This window comes from Euleptes europaea, chromosome 5 (assembly GCF_029931775.1).
Source record: "Euleptes europaea isolate rEulEur1 chromosome 5, rEulEur1.hap1, whole genome shotgun sequence".
NCBI classification, from domain to species: Eukaryota; Metazoa; Chordata; class Lepidosauria; order Squamata; family Sphaerodactylidae; genus Euleptes; species Euleptes europaea.
Window position 1 is genome coordinate 85,962,325 of NC_079316.1, and position 20,162 is coordinate 85,982,486.

The window sequence follows — 20,162 nt, forward strand, 5'->3', positions numbered from 1 at the left end:
AAAAAAAATCCAAAGCACAGTGGGTTCTTTCACCATCACATTGTAACTAAGCCAGATTTCTGGGTCTTGACAAAAAGCATTTTTGGCTGTGCTAGACTGGGCCCTGCCACAGGAACTGAGATTGCAGTGACAGCAAAAGTCATTGTGCAGTGGGAAAAAAGTAGTTTTCTCAGTCCCTCTATAGAATGAATGGTCGGTTTTATTTGCCACATAGCTGAATAAAAATGTTGCAGCCTTTTGAACCTATAGTTTATTCCTAAAAATATTTAATGTAATAATGTCAGAAAAACAATCACTAAAATGATAGACAGGCATCCTATGCAGAAAAGCCTTTCAAAGAAAGAAATGCACATAGCAAATCAAAACATACAAGGGTCCCAATTTGACACAGAGTTAGGGATACCCAATCCCACTGAAACTGGCAAGAGCATCTAACTCTCTTGAATTGTGATCACCTACCTGGAATATTCACCACATTTGTAATCACACAGACTTTCACACAGCAAACCAGCAGCAAGCTTCATTGCGCTGGACTGAATGGGGTTTACTTACGATTAAGTATGGGCAGGTTTGGAACATAGTGTAACAATTAGCAATTACTGGAGTGTGCCTTTTATGTATTAAGTACATAATCTTTTTCATGCGCCACAGCTGTCAAAGCAACTACTACAGGAATATAGACTAGTTCCTTATCAGGTGTCATTAATCACATATTTTTCTGGAAGAATTCTTTATGTGACCTTCAAGAATCCAAGCATTCTCTATGGGTTCCACTACTCAGCATGGATACGCGAATTCAACTGAAATTACCTTAACAACCAAATCGAATTTCTGGTGAAAATCCCTGTTTATTGGCTTGAGGAGGCTGAGCTCAGCTGTCGTTGCATTCATAAAGAAATACTGTGCATAATCCTCAGGAGTCCCTTAAAAAAGACAATGAACAGGATAATTGATAATTGAGACAAAGGATCAGTAGGGAAAAAAATCACAACTTTATTTAAAACGTTGCATCTATTTCACTCATAAATAAAGGAACAAAATGGATTCCCCAGGCTCAAAAATTGAAATGCCTACTTGGACATGCCCACAAGCAATCCATCTATCTATCATCTAGATGGCTTCCCTTCCTTTCTTCCTTTGTCATCACTTTTAATTAATTTGGGAGGCTCTGGGAGGCTTTCCCCCCCATAATAGAGAGATGAGTGGAAATGTCAGGGTGCTAATATGTTTAGTGTTTAAAACCAGCTTCTATTCTGCCACAATATTCTTACCCCCTTGGTTATATATTAAAGGTTTGTCCCACACAACAAAAACTATGCATGGTGACTCCAGTAGAATCTGGAAGACAGCACGTAAGAAAAGTGTGGAAAAAACCTTATTGAGTTGTGCATACACATTTCAACTGATATAAAATAAAGGATAACTACTCTGAATGGGAAATAAAAATAAAGATGACACCTATCTGTATTGTGACAGGGAAAAAATCTTACTAGGTTCTGCAGGAAACAAGTTTCTAGAACTATTTTTGTACAAGCATTACTTTTTCCACTGTATACACCATCTCTTCTGAGCGTTAACAATTATACCGCATACTGTGCCTGTGTATAGCGAGCACCCATGCACAGAGGAGATGAATCCCTCCTCCTACTGCAGGCAAGAAAAGTGCTAGTTATCTTCATGGCTATATTTTGAAACTAGGATCCCTCCACACAAAGTGGTACCATTACAAAAAAAAATATTCTTTGCAGGTTGCAAAATGATACATCAGATTGGTGAGATTTGATAGGTGATGGAACAAACTCTGAGCTGCATCACACATTTGCTGTAGCAGAATCATACCTAGGGGAGGCATCATTCCTGTAAGTACTTTTGTGCATGCCAAAAATTCAACCGGATTTAGTTAAATGTGCATTTCTTATTCCTTCACGACAAATATAATGGAAATACACCCATCAGATTTCCCAGTCAGAAAGATGCATGGCCTCTTGACACAAACACAGCTCTTAGAAGGCAGAATGCTAAGCATATACTTCTAAGCTGTTGCTGCAGCAGTGCCAGACTCTGGTCTTGCAAAAGCAAAGAAGAGCAGGTCTCTTAGTTGCTCGGGCCAGCAATCCTGATGTACAAACGGTTATATGGGTTGGGGAATATCATCTGGCCTATTGCTGCTGCCATAAGTTGGCTGCGACTTGACGGCACTTTACCCACACACCCTTCCTTGGCTGGTGTGGCTGATTTCTCTTCAGTTCCTTCCTCTGTCTACAGAGCTGGGTAGTAGTCACAGGTGAAATCTCTCACTGAGATCTCTCAGTTAACCTATTCAAGTCCCTTTGTGGACCCGAGTCTAGACATGCAAGGACTTGCGGAGAAACCAGGCAAGGAAGTTTCCTTACAGCCTTAGCTCAAGAAGCATGCGAAGTTCATGCTTATGTGCAACAACATTTGCAAAGTCTAGAATTTTGCTTCTGATGAGACACATAAAATAGAAAAACAAAACGAGGCCACTGAAAGCCAAGGCTTTTCAGCATTAGCTGGTCACAAAGCCAGCAGATTAGAATGATATTTAAAAGGAGATGGTATAGACGTGCTACCTCTGTAACATATACTACATGATATCATATATGTAATATTCATGAGTGCACCCTATTCTGTGAAAAAGAGGGGGGAGGGCTATTTTATAATTTTCCAAGTTAAATAACATACAAAAAGTTTAAAATCTAGAGAGCTCAGAAGACTAAATCGCGAGATCTTTGACACCAGTCTAAGTTGCCTAGACCAGTGGTCGGCAAACCGCGGCTCGTGAGCCGCATGAGGCTCTTTGGGCCGAGGTAGGTGTGGGGCAGGGTGGGGACGCGGGGAAGAGCGGGCCGGGGGCGCTGCCTTCTGCCCCGCCCTCGGCTTCGGAATCTCCCTCACCGCGGCCTGGCTGGCTTCGTGGAGTCCGAGAAAGTTTGGCCGGGTGTGGCTGCGGGGCACCGGGGGTTGTGTGTGTGGGGGTGTGTGCGAGTACAGGTGATGATAGCTTTTCTCCTTCTCGTTTGTGCATGGCCATTTATGAATGGGAGGTTTTGCCTTGGGTTTGCTGCTCTGTAGATGCACATTACGGATACCGTCGTTCCTTTGCTCTGGTCTCCCTCTCCTTTTTCTGCAAACTCCATCTGATTAGAGGGCAGACTTTAGAAACTGGGTGAGTTTGCTCTGAGGGATATCTCCCTTCAAACTGGCCTTTGCAAAGGAGTTTGAGAACACTAGAGAGGCTGCCTGTCCGGCATGCCCCTGTTAGCTTCACCCACCTCGTTTCTGCAGTTCAGGGCGCAGAAGCTGGACCAGGACAGCAGAAAACCTGGGGGCCGGGGGGGGAGGTGGGGGCAGTAGCAGCAGCAGCAGAGAGTTTGTCTCTGCTTGCAGGATGGGTTTTTGCCGGAAGACCAGGGCAGTAGCCAGCCGTGTTCCACGGCTGGCTGGAGTATGCCCCCTGGAGCCGGAGGGCGAGGAGCCGCGGGGAGTTGGCTGCGGCCGAGGTAGGTGCAGGGCAGGGCGGGGACGCGGGGAAGAGTGGGCCGGGGGCGGTGCCTTCTGCCCTGACCTCCGCTTTGGAGTCTCCCTCGCCGCGGCCGGGCTGGCTTCGTGGAGTCCGAGAACTTTTGGCCGGGCGTGGCTTCGGGGCACCGGGTGTGTGTGTGTGTGTGTGGGGGGGTGCGTGTGCAGGTGACGATAGCTTTTCTCCTTCTCGTTTGTGCATGGCCATTTATGAATGGGAGGTTTTGCCTTGGGTTTGCCACTCAGATGCACATTTTCCCCATCCAGATTCTCAAAACTCTGTGTGGGGGGTTATTGGCCATTTATGAATGGGAGGTTTTGCCTTGGATTTGCCACTCAAATGCACATTTTCCCCATCCAGATTCTGAAAACTCAACAATAAGCTCCCCTGCAGAGTTTTGAGAATGCAGATGGGGAAAATGTGCATCTAGAGAGCGGCAAATCCAAGGCAAAACCTCCCGTGCATGAATGGTTGTTAAAAGGCGTTTTGGCTCTCAAAAGAAATCTCAATCGTTGTACTGTTGATATTTGGCTCTGTTGACTAATGAGTTTGCCGACCACTGGCCTAGACAATTGAAAACAATATTGCCAAGGCCCCCTGTAAGAAGACAAGAGAGAAAGTAGGGAAAGAACCAGCAATGATGATGAGAGGAAAAGCAGAGAAGCTGGTAGGAGGGAGGAGGAAAAGAAAGAAAGGGTGACAAGGGTAGGATAAAATGAGAGCCACAAGGGGGGAGGGTTGGACCCAGCAAAGAAAGGGGCAATAAGGAGGGAGAAGGAAGAACCAGGTGAGAAAGGGGGTAGCTAGAAAGAAAGTCTGGGTAGAGGAGCAAACAAAGGGGAGAAAGCAAAAGGAACCAAAGCAAGGCTCAGACTTACCTACAAGCCCAGTTTTCTGGCATGCGCTGAGGAAGGTTGGGAGCTGGCACAAGGTTGAGGGGCTTGTCAGCTGGGCAGCCAACTTGCTGCAACAAAATGGCTGCTGGGAGGAAGCTGGAGAAGGAGCCATAGCACTTCTAACTCCAGCTGGAACTTTTCCTGCCCTGCTGCATACCTCCCTGGCCCACCCTATATTTCAAATGGACCAATCAGGCCCTGGCTCAATAGGGGCGGGGCTGGCAGGCAGACTCAGACCTGAGCTTTTGCACTCGGCTCCTCCAGCTAGGTATTTAAGAAGCCGTCCCCCTCGCCCAGCTGAGTCTGCTTCCTAATTTGTCCCACCGTCCCTCCCTAAACTTGGGCTGTTTGGTTGAGCTTCCATGGCAAACTGGAGGCTCAAACCTGGGCCTCCCAGATCCTAGTCTGACTCTCTAAACACTGTACAACCCACTCCATCTCTCTCTCTGCAAAGGCTTTTGTTACTTTGCATCCTAGTTTTTATTTCCTTGATCTTTTTAACAAATACTGAGGGGACCTGCCCTCAAATGCCTCAGTGTGTAATGAATTTGCATCAAGCAAATAATGTACACTGGAAAACTCAAAACATTTATAACTTGAAGAAGGTAATTGATGGGACTGCCAAAGGGGTACCAACAAAAGCATAACATATCATTTCTAGTGATGTTGTAAAAGGGGATTTAAACGTTTGCATAATGGTGATATTTGTTCTTTGCCTAATGGGGATATTTATTCTTATAGCTGAGCCTCCCCCCATTGACACTAAAGCTCATAAATTAATTACTATTTGAATGGTGGGGTAAGTTTTGTCCTTAGATTGGCTTGTCATCTTGCTTAATTTAAGCAAAGGCAAATACAAGGGTTTGATTACAGGAAGAATTGGTTGTAAATTATAACATTCTATTTGATTACCTAAAACTGGAATAGAAAGAGAAAAATAGAAACATTTTCAGGATTTACAGCACAGGAGAGGGGAATTTTTGGTACTGTCAAGTACCTAAAGGTAATTTTGTAGCAGGACTATAAAATGACAGCTAGTTTGGGGAAATGGTGACAAATATTCTTAACAAGATGAACTGAAAACTGCAATGTATATCTTTTGATTATGGTAAAAGCACATAGAGGGGGATTAGTACAAAGAGGGGGATGATCCTTTTTTTCAGGCCCTCCCTGTGCCACATGATATTGTGTTCAGGAGGATCCACAACTCTCAGAGAAGAATTTTTGGGGCATACAGGGGGCTGCTGGGGGATGGTGATGCTTGCAAAAGTCTATTTGCCCAAACTCCCCCCCCCCATGCACTATTAAACTCAGTATGTTTTACTTTTAATTGCTTTTATTTTCAGGAATGTTCTGTGGTGTTCATATTATATAGTGATTCCCATGTACCAAATACATTCTAAAACTGAACACAGCAAAAAAAGAATGTGTTAGTCCACCAGAAGAAATCAAGCAATTCTAGAAATATATATTGCTTCTTCTGGTGAAATGAAACTTCATCTAACAGTTGTCTTATGTAAAACTTACAACGTATGAAGACAAATGTTTAATTTGGAATCTGCTATCACTCAGAGGTTAGTTAGCCTACAATACTCTTCCAACGTAGGCCAAAAAGCTGTAGAGGTCAAGATTTTCTAGCTAGCTTTCAGTATATCTGAAGGGTAGGATGCTTCCTTTTATTAATCTGGTATTATTGTGATATTTCTGAACCCATATATAAGCCTACATTGCACCACATATAGCAAAGTACAAAAAGGTGAGGAGACTTCAGCTTGGGCAAGAATTAATACATCATGAGAGATTTCCAAGGCTTTCCCTGTAGCCAGCATAATTGTGAACAGGAGTACAGGAAAAATCTGGGATTGTTGATTTGAAGAAGAATCTTCAAAGAGTCCCCTGGAATCTCTAAAAGCCTCTGGTGACGACAAGCAATAAAAGTTTATTACTTCTATTTAGCACCTGTGGTGGTCATTGAAGTCTAGTGACTTTGGATCTCAACCAGCTGGATACGTTACACATCTTCTGTGATAGATCACAAGCGCCTGTGGGGGCCATTTTGCCATACCCCTGAACAGCGGCATTTGTTGCAACAGACCCGGCTGGACAGATTTTGTTTCCTCCACAAGACTGCTCTGTGTGGAAGATTCTTCCAGTGTCTGAACTAACCACAGATAAAAAAGGTAAAGGTCCCCTGTGCAAGCACTGGGTCATTCCTGACCCATGGGGTGACATCACATCCCAAAGTTTTCTAGGCAGACTTTGTTTACGGGGTGGTTTGCCAGTGCCTTCCCCTAGCCATCTCCCCTTTACCCCCAGAAAGCTGGGTACTCATTTTACCAACCTCAGAAGGATGGAAGGCTGAGTGAACCTTGAGCCGGCTACCTGAAACCAACTTCCGTTGGGATCGAACTCAGGTCGTGAGCAAAGCTTGGACTGCAGTACTGCAGCTTACCATTCTGCACCACAAGGCTCTTGAACTAACCGTACATTACATGAAATGTGAATGCCAACCCAAACCAAACATAATTAGTACATCAAATGGTCTGACAAGTCAAAAATGTTGCAGTTCTATAAATGCTGCTATAATATAATCAATTATTTATTTAACCTCTGTTTCCCTATCAGTTATTCTTAGTACAGATATGACAGACAAGGAGATTACAGCAATCAGAAATGAAGACGACTGGAATAGCAACAGAGGTTTAACTAATAAATAGAAATAAAGAATAAGCAGAGAGAAGCAGTAGGATTTTTACAGGACAAAAGGGTTGAAATAGGTCACAAAATAATGCTAGAATTGCTTTGGTGGCTAATTATGTTAAATGCTCATTAAGGATAAGAGGAGTTGAATCTTCTTCCCACAGTGATCATCTCCTATCACAGAAAAAGCTATTGGAATTCTCTGGTAGAAAGAAGTGCTGCTAAACTTTACCTGAGCTGATAAAACCAGAACTCTCTCTAACCAGTTGTTTGGATGGAGCTAGCACCTAGTACTGTTGAAACAATGAAGGACGAGGGATACACCAGAACAATTTAAAACTCTGTGGTTGATTTTGGGCCCTGGGCTAGAACATATCATTTGGTTGCTAACACTTCGCTAGATCAGAGATTTATCTGGGGTGTATTGGGAGTACATTTGGGGCACAGAGTCAGTGCAATTCAGGGTAGCAATGCATCCTAAACTGCCTCCATTTATGAGCTTCTCACAAACATTCAGCAGACTGAGGTTACTGGCTTCTCTTCATCTTGGATTAGTCCTTTTTATTCATGTTGGGGATTATATTACATATTATGTAATGGTTCTATGTGTTACCCCTTAATATTCATGCTGGGGATCATCAGGAAAGGAATACGGTGATGCCCATGTATAGATTTATGGTGAAGCCTCATTTGGAGAACTGTGTACAGTTCTGGTTGTCACATCTCAAAAAGATATTGCAGAGTTGCAGTGCATTCCTGAGAAGTGCTGGCATCCAGGGCAGGGCCCGTGCTGGCGTATGAGCCCCCCGTGCCATCATTTGGGCAAGTTACACTGGTGTTAGTGACCCCAATGCCAGCGGGAAGGCCTGGATGCCGGTTGCTGCCCGCTGCCGTGGCAGCACTGGGCCGGGATGCCGACGGAGCCTTCCGCCGGCATCCGAATGCCGGCAAAGGTTGCGTTGTCATCATGGAAACAGTTCCTGGGGCGTAACGGCATCACAAGAGGCATTCCCAGGGCGTTACAGCACTGGGCTGGGGGCAGGGCTGCCGTTAGGTGGCCTCCTAAGGCGTTTTGGCCCGGGAACGCCCCACTTTTTTTGCCAAGATACGCCACCTTTTAGGGTTGCATGGATTTTTTGCACCAGGAGGAGGTTTCGGTAGGGCCGAAACCTCCTTTGGAGGCAGCGCAGCCGAGTTGCCTCCTAAGCCTGGCACAGGCATTCCGCTCAGGAATGCACTGTTGGAAAGTGCAGAAGAGGGCAACCAGGATGATTAAGGAGTTACAGCAGCACCTTTCCTACATGCAAAGACTAAACAGTCTGGGGCTTTTCAGCTTAGAAAAAGACTAATGAGGAGAGACATGATAGAGTTTATAAAATTATCCATGGGGTACAGAAAGTGGATAGAAAGAACTTCTTCCCTATAATACTAGAACCCAGGGGCAATGACATTGATGGACAATAGGTTCAGGACAGACAAAATGAAATATTTCTTTACTCATTGAGTAATTAAATTGTGGAATCCCCTGCCACTGGAGACAGCAATAGCCATAAGCATGGATGGCTTTGAGGTGGGGTTAGACAGATTGATAGGGGGTAAGCACAACAATGGCTACTAGCCTTGGTGACTAAAGGGGACCTCCACAGTCAAAGACAGCAAACTTCACAATACCAGTACTTCATGACAACATCAGGGGAAGGCCTTGGCTTCTGTGTCCTGTTCGTTAGCCCTCCAGAGGAACTGGTTGGACACAGTGTAAAACAGGTTACCACTGGTCTGATCCAGCAGGGAACCTCTATATATGATATATGTACTTGAAGATCACTAGTGAAGCATTTGGGTAGGTTAACATTGTTACTGGGAGTATTCATTCCTCCAAATAACAGTGATAAAAAATTAAGCAGGCTATGCATTAAATGAAACAGTGCCCATGGTACAGTCTTATAAAAAAGAGACCATCTTAGTGCTCCTTATCTGGCTGATATAACAGCTTAAAATCTTAGGGCAGCATTTATCTCACTGTGATTTCAAACCATGCCCACAGAGCTTCTTGCTGGTTGCTTCTCAAAAAAACCACTAATTCAACGTATTTGGATATGTGGCAGCTCAGTGGAAGATCTACCCCATTACATCCTGGCTTGTCCTCTATATATTGAGCCTAGGAACAAGTTTCTGGCCAATATATTAACTAATTTACACTCTGATCAATTAATTTTTTTGATGTCAGATGTGGATTCTTTTGTCTCCCGAAAAACGGAACTTTACGCTTTAGCAATCAGGACAATTAGGGCAAAGAAAGCAATTAAATGAATAGAACCTTTTTTTTTTTAAAGGAAAAGACATAGCCAAACTTTATCTTTTTTGTTTTATATAAACTGTTTTAATGAGAAATAGAATGTTGGGTGTAATTTGAGAATTTGATCATTTTCTGGATTTTATTAGTTTTATACTTTTTAACCGTTGTAATGTTTTAGATTGTAAATGCCTATGTCCGTGTACAATAAACCTATATACTGGAATTGAAACAATGCTCAGTGCACAAAACAACACCCTGCTTCAGCTATGTGTACATTCTGTCTAAGGGCCTAAGACATGACACTTTCCACATGGATACATACAGAAAACTCAGCAGTGCCTTGTCTATCTGTTGATGACTACTAGAAGAAGAAGAGTTGGTTTTTATATGTTGACTTTCTCTACCACTTAAGGAAGAATCAAAGTGACTTACAATTACCTTCCTTTCCCTTCCCCACAACAGACACCCTGTGAGGTAGGTGGGGCTGAGAGAGCTCTAAGAGAGCTGTGACTAGCCCATGGTCACCCAGCTGGCTTCATCTGGAGGAGTAAGGAAACCAACCTGGTTCACCAGATTAGAGTCCGCCGCTCATGTGGAAGAGTGGGGTATCAAACCCGGTTCTCCAGATTATAGTCCACCACTCCAAACCACCGCTCTTAACCACTATACCATGCTGGCTCTCCTAGTGTGGAGGTAGCATGGAAGTACTGTTACCCCCTGCTCCCCAAATTCCAGCACAGCCATACTCTGGAGAATGCAAGGACAATAAGAAGAGGGAAACAATGGTGAAGCTTTGCCCTCATGACGGGCATGTCATCCTCCTCTGCCAGGGCCCTCCTCTACCACTTCTCACCTCTCACCTTGCCGTGTGAATATCTGAATTTATCAGTTTCTTATTTCTAGGTGGCACAATCAAGCCACCTTTTTTGCCCTGCCAAAATAAAAAGTCCCCCCCACCCTTGTACATTCCCTCCACACTAGTGGCCATAATCAGATGGACCATTACTTCAGAGTTACCTGTAACAAGCTACAGTTGGTACAGAAAGCTGTGATCAGAATGTTGACTGGAGCAGGTTGTAGGGACCATATCACTCCACTCTTATTCCATCGACACTGGTTCCCAATTTGATTCTGAATCAATTCAAGGTGTTGAATTAAGCATATCTTAAGGATTGCCTACTCCCATATGAATGCATTCCAGGAAGGTCCTGCTTTGGGTACCCCTGCCATCTGAGGGTAGATAGATGGCAACCCCAGAAATGGCCTTCTCAGTCATGGCACTGAAACTTTGGAACTTTGAAAACTTTGGAAGATTCACCTACCTCTCTTTGTTGTTGTGTTTCGCCAATCAGTAGAGACTTTTTTTTTTGTTTGGTTTGGCATTCCCCCACTAACTGTTATTGCCCCTCCTCCATGGTTGTTGTTACGTGTGTTTCTTTGTTTATATGTTTTATTGAATTGTTTTATATTACACTTGTATTTTAAAAGATGTTTTAATGTCTTGATATTTTAATGTCTTGATATTTTAATGCTGAAATGTTTTGATGTTCACAGCCTTGGGGACTCTATCTGGGTGGAACGGAAGCATAAAATGTTTTAAACAAACAAGCAAATGAGAGCACAATTAGTCCCTGATTAACCTGATATACAACCTACAGTGCCATCCTAAGCAGTTATGTTCAAAAGAAATAATAATGGGAAAGCGTAGGTAAAGGCTGATTCATATCACAGACAAGGGCAGTAATAGATCCTTCACAGGATAGTAACTGTGTTTTTGTGTATGCTATCAATTGTTCAAAAGTATGTTGTATAGAAACAAAAACTCACATCCAAACATACCCCTCAGCATTCAATACAAAAGCATTTACTTTTTAAGACAAACTTTTTTTTGCATTAGTTTAACACAGAACACCAAGAAAATCTATGTATGTGGATAAGGGTTTCTGTAAATTCATCTCATGTTCCAGCTCAATTATCTCAGGCGAACACTCCAAAAAGAAAGCTAAATCTTCAAAACAAGAGCAATCCAATTTGGAATAAACAGCCCCAATAAGCAATCACACAATAAAATACTTGATTGGAACAATACCAGCTATCACACTAGATTCAGCATGAATTGGTTATTAGGCTCCTACTTTCCCACTTAATCTTTGACTGCCTGCTGCGCATACAGTGTGAATGTGAAAGATAGTGTGATTATCAAATACCAACCGACTAAGATGAAATAGAGAATCCCTGGCTGATCAGACGGAGGCTGGATGTTTCGGTCCTGATCTATAGCTTGTATGGGTGGCATGACATTGATCGGGTTCACACGAGCCTGGAATGAAAATTAGCCATGTTATGATGAAAATCTTACAACTTGGATTCAATTTAATATTAAATCACAATGTGCGTATTGAATGCCTAAGAAATTAATGCCCTGTGTGTAGGCAGAAGGAATACCATTTCCCAACATAGATCACCTTGCAATACACAGTATTTGAACCTAAATATTAAAAACACAGACATGCCACAGTACAAGCATATTCCAGCTTCCTAACTCCTTTGCCTCAGGAATGCCACTCCATGTTGCAGCAGAGCTACCACCAGCAAAATAGCCTTGTTTATTTTCAGGGTGTTTATTTTCCCTTTTTCTGGCTGGGAAGCCTCTGTGGATGCTGCATGACCACCATTCCCGGCCACTGCCCCCTTTCAGGAATGGGCTGCTTTTCTTCCATTGAAATTAATGACATTTAAAGGAGCTTGCTTTTAACTGGATTGTATCCAAAAACGTTCAGTGGATTAAAAAAAAAACACCTTTTGAATGTATGAGTATCTCTTAATTAACACCAAAGGATTCTGTAACAGTAAACAACCACCTGTGGCTCAGCTTCAAAGGCAATAATGATACTGCTGTAACACAATACTTACTGCTCAGAAAGATGCATTCTTCTTGACCTGGGTTCTCAACATCCATCATTACAGTTCAGGCAAGAAAAAAAATTATCTGAGAAATTTGCAGAGATCTAGCTGCCAAGATCCCCGTGGCCCAGAGTGGTAAGCTGCAGTACTGCAGTCCAAGCTCTGCTCACGACTTGAGTTCGATCCCGATGAGACTCAGTTTTAGGTAGCTGGCTCAAGGTTGACTCAGCCTTCAATCCTTCCAAGGTTGGTAAAATGAGTACCCAGCTTGCTAGGTGTAAAGTGGAGATGACTGGGGAAGGCAATAGCAAACCACCCTGTGAATATAGTCTGCCTAGTAAACGTTGGGAGGAGGGAAGGCAGCATGGTACAGCCAGATCTTGTCAGATCTCGGAAGCTAAGCAGGGTCAGCCCTGGTTAGTATTTGGATGGGAGACCACCAAGGAATACCAGGGTTGCTATGCAGAGGAAGGTACTGGCAAACCACCTCTGTTAGTCTCTTGCCATGAAAACCCCATAAGGGGTCGCCATAAGTCAGCTGCGACTTGACGGCACTTTACACACACACACAGTAAACACTGGGATGTGACATCACCCCATGGGTCAGGAATGACCCGGTGCTTGCACAGGGGGACTGCTTTTACCTTTTAGCTGCCAAGAAGTAATACAATCTCTTTGGTAGTGCAAAGAACTCCCCCCATGCTCTTTGCATGCTCATTACCGAAGACAAAACATGTCTGCATGCAGAGCAATTGCGAATTCAAAAGGAATTTCAGTACCTAGTGTTGCCCTTGTCACTTTTACTGACAGAATTCTAATTCCTCAGCTAACAATAAATAATGCAGACTTGCGGTCACAATGTACCTTCAGCATTCCTCTCATGAAGTACCACTGACATTATAAAGTAGGTTATAAGAAACTGATTTACTTTCATTATTTATGCAAATGATTTGAAGTTCAAATGCTCACACACAAGCCTATAAATAGATGAGGAAATTGAACTTTTCAATCATTCCCCACCCCGTCATTTTTAACAGCTAAAGGCATTGAAAGCCTAAAGAAGACAAGAAAGTACTGCCAGGCAGCCCTTTCAACAACTTAACATTGTGACACCTCTTATAATGTTTTGCTGGTGTGACATGGTACAGGGGCTAGGTGGACACCCCTGCTGTCCACCCCTGTGGCCTTGAGGCCCAGCGGGACAATATTCTTCCACAATTCTTCCTGCCCTCGGCAAGGACTTGGCATGGCAGTCGTAGGCTTTTCCTTAACATTAAATAAATGGGGGAGCTTGCTGGGTGACCTTGGGCCTTGCCTGCCTCACAGGATTGTGAGGATAAAATTGAGGAGGGGACAAAAACATTGTAAGCCACTTTGAAAAAGGTGGGGTCAAAGTATCTAAACAAGTAAATACAGAATTCATTTATTCAGCAGACTACCAATGTCTATATATTGAAAGATAATAATATCACGATGAAACAGAAACTGTATGACTCAGGGTTACTAGCTCTGGGTTGGAAAATACCTGGAGATTTTTGGGGTGGAGCCTGAGGAGGGTGGGATTTGGGGAGGGGAGGGACTTCAATGCCATAGAGTCCAATTGCCAAAGCGGCCATTTTCTCCCAGTCGACTGATCTCTATCGACTGGAGATCAGTTGTAATAGCAGGAGATCTCCAACTAGTACCTGGAGGTTGGCAACCCCACTATGACTTTTACTTCATATCTTCTTTCCCATCCCACTGCAAATTCTGAGACATGTGTTTCCTCCTAAGGACCATGACCCTATGGGTAATAAGTGTGTAACTGCTTTTAACTTAATACAGATTGTAGGGAAAGAAATGAACACTCAGGATCTAAAGATCTAGTGATCTATTGTAACCAACATGATAGATCCAATTATTTCTTTCCACATAAATGGATCCATTGAACTCTGTTCCAATTAGACTTCCGCCAATTGAGCAAAAAGAAAGCATTGGACACTGGTTCATTGGATCCAATCCAAAATGTGTTCAGCCAAAGTCATGTAAAGGATAATCATATGAAACATCAGCCTCTGAAACTGGAAGAGCTTCTTGATGTGCCTTGCCTGATATAAATGCAAGATGGTTGCCTCATTAACAGAATAGTTTGCTGTCCTATAACCTCTATCTTTTAACTCTCCCCTAAGCTATTTGCTTCAGGGAACACTCATGGAGGATATACCCTTACTGCTGATTTGAGAACAGTTGTCCACAATCACCCTGCCCAAGACATAAAGATCTAGAAGGTCAATAGGCTTCCCCATCAGATCGGTTTATGTTCATGGTAGCAAATATATGATAGAATGTACGTGATAAGAAATTGGAACAAATGTAGTATCAAATGGAAGGAAGGATATTATTAAATGTGCATGTCTCCATTTATCCACTCGCTGGTAATGGAATGGAACTCCACATTTATGTTTTCACTCTTTTCTCGGTTGAATGCTTTATATTCCCAAGCAAGCAATTTCCTTTGATGTTATCCATGTCCCACCCCCGGCACTTATTGGAAGACCAACTGTACTCCTAACATATTCCAAGTTCAAAAACACTGTGACAGAAATATGGGAAGAAGGGTTCTTTTCACAACCTTTAATGAACGATTGGGTTGCAGTCTAACAGAAGAGCTTGGCAACTGTAATTATAATTATCTCAGTGAGAAGTGGCACTGCAACAAAGATGAGAACTCTTTTGGAAGTGAAATACACTGATAAGGCATCACTGTGAAACTATCTTATCTAAATGCCATCATTTCAAAACCTCTAAATGGTGGGGAATGACATTTAAGGATGAAAATATATGAATACACATCATGAGATCAAGCTAATCGAAAACATTAATTTCCTTTTCTCTTCCTCCCAATTTCTTATTTGTTTGATTTTTACGGTCAAAGATCAGAGATAATTTTGTCAAAAGCCTAATTTGTCATAGAAAATATGAATGAGAACAACTGTGTTATAGTAAACACTGAGTGTATCCACAGGGGATTAATCATCATTGGGAATACTGGACAATGAAAATACAATGATTTTAAATACTGGAACGACAAGTTTTCAGATCAGAAGTCAGTATAAGCACACACAGAGACACACACACACACTATTAGGAATTCGCCTTATTCCAAATCAGATCAATGAGCCACCTATCTTAAAAATGGTCCACTGTGTCTAGAAACAGCTGTGTCTCAAGCCTTTTTCAATAGCAGCTAGCCAAGACCTTTTAACTGGAGATGCTTACAGCTGTCTTCATGAGACACAATGGCTGCAAGGCAGGAAACCTATTCATATAAGCAGCTTTTTTATTTTAAAAAGTACCAGTATTTGGAAGGGTGCATTAACTCCCACTAATTCCCTCCCCCCCCCACCCCCGGTCTTGTGAGACTCTCCGTTCCCAGGTGCTGGAGCCCTATACTGGTGAGTACCACCACCAAACAAGTCCTGCATATAAGCATTTTCTTTACACGCTGAAGACCACAGATGCTGCCACTTTTGTCAATATCCAAACTGCAAGTTGTTTTACCTTAGTTCATTGCACTTCTTGAAGATGTATTAAGACATGACATGTTTCAGTTTGGACCTATGTGAAAGCATTCATAACACCAAAAACTAAAAACAAAACATGTTATTATTATTTATTCACTTCATTTAAACCCAACCTTTCTGCTCAATTGAAACTCAAAAAATGTTTTATTTCATTCTCCTTTCCTTCTTTTTTATCATCACAACAGCCTAGTGAGATAGGTTACACTGAAAGTATGTGACTGCTCAAAGTCACCCAGCATGCATTAAAATCATTGTGTATTTTGTCCTCTATATTTTGTTCATATAAGAAGGATGCATTCTACACAATACAAATCCCAGCTTTGATTATAAGAAAAGCAATTTGCAAATATTGGGTTGAAATTGAAGTTTTTTGCCTTGAAAACCCTCCTGGGTCAGCTGGGTCTTGACAGCCCTTTACACATACACCCTAACTTTGTATAGATTGCACTGCTATTGTCCTTAAAGGTTTAAGCTCATAAAGCTCTCTGTGAAGCCAGAACAGCTGAGCCAATGGTAATCAGACAGCCATGACATACATGGTATGTATCATATTACGCTGATGTCACAGATACCTTGCAAGCCTAAATAAAAGGGAGCTACCTCAGTAGTTTAGGCCATCTATGACACCAGTCCAAATCAGAAACAGATAGAGGAGAACCAGAGAATGCCAAATAATAAAGAAAATGAGGAGTGGAAGTGGTACTTTCAATTACATAACTGAATTAAAGTTAGATTCTGAAGTTGTGATGGGGCAATTCCAAGTCTCCACCCATTACCCTCTTGCCCCTACAACCACAACTCTATGGCCACCAAGAGGGAGAGGAGAACTCTTGCCCTCCTCCCCCCATTGATTCTTATCTTGCATTGCCTGGAGCTGGTGGCTGAAAACGTCTTCCCAGGACATTATGAACAAGCACAGCAAGCCTTATATGCTCCCTCAAGGCTCCCAGTCTCTCACAAGTGTCTTCTGTCTTGTGAAGCACCAGGAGTGGCTGCCAATGCTGATTCTCACTCCATTTTAAGCCGCATTCCCAGAAACCTAAGTAAACATTGCTATAAATTCTCACTATTCCAAATACAATTTTGTTGACTCTTCTCAATCAGAATGTCCTACAGTGGTGTCCTTCTGGTATTGCTCATAGCATAGATATATACGATGTTAACAAATTAGCCATTGTTCCTTCCCTTTCACTCTGTGTTGAGAAGGCTGCTTCATACATACTGAAGGACTCCATCCAGTATGATGCCTGGCTCTTAGTGAAAGTGACTTCTTATAAAGAAGCCCCAAGTTTCTTACAGTTCTTCTTTAGGCCAGTTGTCCTTTCATGTCTGAAATTGGGGTCAAGGACCTTGTTGCAAGCGAGGTCCTTATTTTCCACTTCACACAGCAAAAGAAAAGAGGAGAGAGAGAAGTAGCAGGAATCATTCACAATTGTTTTTCTTGCTCCTTTGTAACAGAAGTGGTAGAAAGTTCTAAGAACTGCAATTGCCTTGTGAAGAATGAGTATTGGAGGCCTGTATTTAGATACAGACAAAGAAAAACACTTTCCACTGATTTTAGTTGTGAACTTTAGCATGTTCTTAAATCTGTCTCAAATAAATCCATGACACTTAAAAGTGCTTCTCTTTGGCTGGATCATACCCTTTGTGTTATTGCGATATCTGTTTGTGTATACATAAATATATTAAAGAGGCAGAGAGTAACAAGGGCCCAGACAAATGCTTGTTGTTTTCACAGCTTTAGGCACATAGCTTTAAAAAAACAAAACATAACTATGATTTTGAAAGGGTAAGCGGATCTCAGGTTATTTAATCATCATATTTTAAATGTTAGAAGACACACTCAGTTAATGCTGTATTGTAAAATACAGCAATTGTAATGCAAATCCAAAATATGAGCCCAGTCCTAGAAAACAGAAAAGACCATCCCACACATAGTAAGTTTTTCAAGTAATGGAACCACTTGTCCATCTGGCAAGAGGAAAATGTTTTTAGAAATCACCCACCTTCTAGGCTTCATTGATTTCCATATTAAAATTAGTGCCAATTTCTTTTAATTAGCCTTGTCATTCTTTGTGCAGCCCTATGCATATAAAAATTAATTATCTGTAAATTCACATCTTCATAATTTTTAACCTTCGCTTCGCTTGTTTTCAGTGACATTTACTTTAAAACAAAACACTTATCAGGAGATTGCATACGGAGGACAGACAATTTATCAAAAGGTAAAAGAAAAAAAGAAAAAGAAAAGAAACAGATGAGGCAAAACAGATGCAGTGCATAAAACTTAATCCCAAACTACCACATAATCAAACCCTTATCAAAACATTCTGTTTGACACTGCTGAAAGAGGTGCCCCATTAAAATGCACTCAATGTGAAATGGCTGTTTTCTTTAAATTGTAATGTCTACTACCCGGCCAAGTCCTGCTGTAAATCGGTGGAAGGCTTAACACTCCCCCATGTTTTGTATTTATATAATGGTGATGACTCTCAGTGTTCCTGTAGTGAAGAACCAAAAACCTTGTTAATAATACTGGAAGGTAACAGTGAAATCCTAAGCAGAGTCAAACCCTTCGCAGTACAACAAAGTAAATTGCTTTAGAAGGGTATAATTTTGGTTTAGCGCTGCACTGTAAATCAACAAAAAAAAACATAATTCAATCTCCATTATAAGAAGCTGCTTTAATCCTCACTGAAATGTTTTCCTATAACTTTGGAACTAGTTTTCAGTTTCAGAGACCACCTACAAAATGAAGAATGCTTTATCATATGTCTGTGGGAATGGCAATCTGGGCCACCCACATTGCAAACCACTTAGCTATGGCAAATAAATTGCTGTTTGCAATTTTTAAAAAACATGTTTAGCAGTAAGTGCTTGAAACTGCAATCAGTCTTCATTTCTCTTTCTTTCAATCTAATGATCTCAGGTCTTGCCCAAAAATCCTGTAACATCGCAAACATTATAATGAAAAATTAATCCCTAAATAATGAGCCAAATTGTTCTTTTTCAAACCAATGACAACAGAATAGTTAGACTGATCTTTTCTAAATAGCTAAACATGGACAAATAGGAAGAGGGATATTAAGAATACAATTTCATTTTGAAATGTCTGCCTTCAGTTTAGATTAAGTGACTGGGGCAATTTGAAGTTGATATTTCACCACCTACAAAGTGTCAACCGTAAGCATACATGAATCAATTCCACGCACATTAAAATGTATTATCTGACAAGGAATTGTTTTGAATCAGAGATTGTAATCTAATTAATGCCATCAATTCAAGGACAATCCAAGTGTGAATGAGACCTAAGCTTACGGAGAAAAAAGACTGTTTTCCTTTTTAAAAATGAGATATATTAAGACAAACTCTCTCTCTCTTTCTCTCTGTATATGTAGACACACATACACACTATCAGCCCATTCCTGACCTTTTGGCAGCTGGGGATGGCATGGCCGAGGTGCCACCGTGGCACCTCCAAAGCATTTTGCTAGCTTTTTAAATTTTAAATGGGCCATTTTGTCCCAGTGAGAACAGCGAGGCTGTTCCTGAAAAAAAGCAGGCGCAACACCATTCTCCCTGCTGGTGTGCCAGGCCGAAAGGGGTCAGGAAGCTGCCTACTGGCAGCTCCACCCCCAGCATGCCCCTGGAACGCCCCCTGGGACATCAATGTGGGGCTTTGCGCTGGTGGGACACTGGTGGACGGCCAAGTTGTTTTCAGTAGGGTGAAAAGCCCCATTTTAAAAAACAAAAAGCCTCCAAAAGGCTTTTTTCAACCTTTGGCTGGCTGGGAAACAGCATTGGAGGTGCCATGGTGGTGCCTCAGCCGCCGAAAGCTCAGGAATGGGCTGTTAGTTAAAGAATTTTTATGCTCAGTCTTCAGTTAGAGATATTCAGTTTTTGTAAGCATTCATCAATTTTTTTTATCAGACGGATGATCTGAAAGTATAATTTTTCAAAATGTTTGGCAAAGTGTTCTATTTGTTATGTACTATGTATTTTTGTTACTGCATTCTATCATTGCTATTTTATTTCTGGTTTTATGTTTTCTTAAAGTACTTGCTAGTAGCTTTGAGCTCACGTTACCAAATTCATAATGATTCTGTTTCACATATAATAGTCTTTTAGTAATAAAATCTATTCCAATAATATCAAGTTCTTTCCTTTTATTTTCCAGTCTTGTTGATGCTTTTTTGTGTCTTACTTCAATCTTTCACAAGGGTTTTTGTTATTATTGTTTGTTTGAGTGGTGGTTTTCTGTC

General features: G+C 41.8%; 1 protein-coding gene across 1 annotated transcript in view; it reads right to left on the minus strand.

Moving 5' to 3' along the window:
* PCDH15 (protocadherin related 15) overlaps window positions 1-20,162 on the minus strand; it is a 558,859-nt gene that overhangs the window by 256,838 nt on the left and 281,859 nt on the right. Inside the window, exons 10-11 of the mRNA XM_056849418.1 lie at window positions 11,645-11,753; window positions 811-923 (exon numbers count right to left, since the gene is read on the minus strand). Coding sequence (XP_056705396.1) covers window positions 811-923; window positions 11,645-11,753 — 222 coding nt within the window. The remainder of the gene's footprint in view (window positions 1-810; window positions 924-11,644; window positions 11,754-20,162) is intronic.